The sequence below is a fragment of the Erigeron canadensis genome, chromosome 4, assembly GCF_010389155.1.
Source record: "Erigeron canadensis isolate Cc75 chromosome 4, C_canadensis_v1, whole genome shotgun sequence".
Lineage (NCBI taxonomy): Eukaryota > Viridiplantae > Streptophyta > Magnoliopsida > Asterales > Asteraceae > Erigeron > Erigeron canadensis.
Window position 1 is genome coordinate 29498747 of NC_057764.1, and position 2789 is coordinate 29501535.

Sequence of the window (2789 nt, forward strand, 5' to 3'; positions counted from 1 at the left end):
TGGTATACTTACATTAATTTTCATACATGTTACATAGCGCTTCCTTGAATTTAAGTTTTGTAAGGAAAACATCATATAACTTGTATCTATATACCTTTATAAAATAAATGTTCCATCCCATTAATTTTAAGAACATGAAATGACACATTTACCCTTCATTTTAATACATTTTTACTTTCATTATATAAACTGTGACTAAATTGTCCTTAAAAAAAATTCAACTTCTATTCTCCCCCACGCAGAAATACATAACAAAAACGCTAACTCAAAATTCGTCTTCCTCCTCCCCCTTTCATATCTCACCGCAACATTCATCACATCTTCTACTACAATGAAATTGCTTTTACGTCAATTGACTGTGCTAGTGACGTGATCGATCTCTACCGGACGATGGGACGATAAAGAAGCATGCCGCTAAATCCAGTTACCATCGTTAAAAAAAATAATAATAACCGCACCGTTATCGCCGTTTCGTTTCATGCGGCACCGGTATAACTTATCCCCTGGCCGTGGCCCCTATATTTTCCATTTTAATTTTCCCTTTTTACAAATGACTTATAAGATCACTGTCACACACTCACACTCTCCAAGCTGAAACCAAGCAGCAGAACTATGACAGAAGATGATCACCACCACCACCGTCAAAACCCACCGCCAACAAACCCACCGACACCTCCTCAGCCGACCAAATTCCCAAGTCAAATCAGCAACCATTTCAAACCAACATCGAATAATAATAATAAACATTACCCAAACCCACCTGAAATAACAAACCCAGATGCAGCAACTTTAAGAGAACAATGGAAATTCGCAATCAGACAATACAGTAAATGGTATTCACACGCTTGGGGCACTGCTATTCTTGCTGGCCTTTCTTTCTTTGCTCTTGGCTGGGTTATTAAGGGAGAAAATCCTATTCCTTCTTTTCATTCTCCTCAAAACGACGACGTTTCTGATTCCAAAACCACTAACTCTACTGATTCTGCTAACCCAAATCCCCGGCCTTAAATCTAGTGAGTCTTTATTTACTTTCTTACATATTTATTGGTTTATAATTTTAATATCTTTTAAGGTATTTGATTGTATTGATTATTATAATTATAGAGTATATGATAACCCCGGAAATCCCACGAGACTCGTGGGACCGGTTAGAGGGGGTGTTTGGGTTGCTTATTTAACTATTTATGTAAATAAGCAAACCAGACACTCCAAACCACCAGCCGTCTGGCTGGTGCGGATGGGCCCGCTTATATAAAATCCCGAAATTAATTGTGTGTGACCTCCTTTAGAGAATTGAAGTAGTAATTGAGTACCATCTAGTAAAAGGGAAATTTTGGCCTAGTTAGTAGTCTTGGGCCGTGTCATTGTTACTGGAAACGGATGAAGCGGATTTTATGGTAGTTTTAGTCTGTTTTTGCAAGGTTTTAACATGCTCTATATGATATCGCAAGTTGTTTGAAGTAGAGCAATGTCGGGAATTTAACATGATATTTGTGTTTCTGTGTACTTTGAGTAGTTTTATGCCGTTGGCTGAATAATTTAGGATCCTAAAATGTCGACAACTACCTATTTTTGCTTTACAATTTTGAATAGTTTTATGCCTTTGTCACATGTACAATTTTAACCGTGCATTTGGTAATCAATCAAGTTCTTGGGGTCAAAGGGGGAATCTTAACAAGTCCTAAAGTTTAAGAATTTTCATCATTTACATGGTCTTGGTATATGTCTGTCCATGATTTTTTTCCTTAAATGTCTTATATTTATAACAGTGTGTTTCTAAATTTCAGTTTTTGCTTGTTCTGTTTTGTACATTGATTATGCTGGATCCCATATACGAAATTAACAACAGGATTCATAACGAGAGCTAGACCAACTTTTCTAGATTACGGTATATATTTTAGCCTTTAGGGGTAAACCAACTCTTCTAATGATGTTCACATTCAAATCTCTTAGATGAAGGTATATGCTTTAGGACTTGCGTTAAAAAGACACTGTTGACTATGTCATACTCGAAACCAATTTTGGTTTTTCTAGTACCGAATCATTCTTTTTCTTGGTTCTGGAAATGATAGCAAATATCTAATGGTGCTTGTAGATTTCAAAGTTTTCTTTCGGAAAGTTTTTAATGGTGAATTTATCTGTTTGGTCATTATCAGTAATTTAGTATCACAACTAATGACAACCACTTGCTTATAACTTACTGGACTTGAGCTTTGTTGCTTAAGTGAGATTATAGTTTTTGTTTGTCATGTCACTAATTAGACCTTCTGAAGTTATTGTGCACTTCATTGATTGGCTTCATTGAATGGTTTTCTGGTATACAATGTAATGCAAAAGCTGAATTTCTATTTTTAAAAAGGAAAGAGTTTGGTTACCAGACAAACATGCTTTTCTGTCCTAACGACTGTTAATTTAATGAAAGATCGGCTACATCTTATACATATCAAAATGTCTATCATGCAGATGTGAGCGTTGTTACAAACTATGAGGAGAAGCTCAAAAAAAGGAAGAACCTTCACTAGTCTCTACTTGTATAGTGTAATATGAAAGCCAACAAAGACGTTATTAATTCACTTTTGTAAGTCAGCTTGTTTATGCACTTTTGCCTAAAACTTTGCTCTGTTAGTTGTTCATGTTTTGACATTCGATGCAACTATCTCAACTTTTGCTTATGCTGTTTGTTGAGGTTTTTTCATTGTTAGGTCCTTTTTTTTCATTTATGTAGTGTTTACCTGGATTAACCTTTGTCTACTTATACATCAATAAAAGCAGTAACAGTTGAATTTGTA

The 2789-nt window shown here is 35.4% G+C and overlaps 1 protein-coding gene across 1 annotated transcript; it reads left to right on the plus strand.

Annotated features, from left to right (window-relative positions):
• The first annotated feature begins 543 nt into the window (after positions 1-543).
• LOC122597855 lies at positions 544-2789 on the plus strand. Its single transcript, XM_043770433.1, has 2 exons — positions 544-1013; positions 2464-2789. The coding sequence occupies exon 1, from the start codon at positions 613-615 to the stop codon at positions 1006-1008; it is 396 nt and encodes a 131-aa protein (XP_043626368.1). The 5' UTR covers positions 544-612; the 3' UTR covers positions 1009-1013; positions 2464-2789.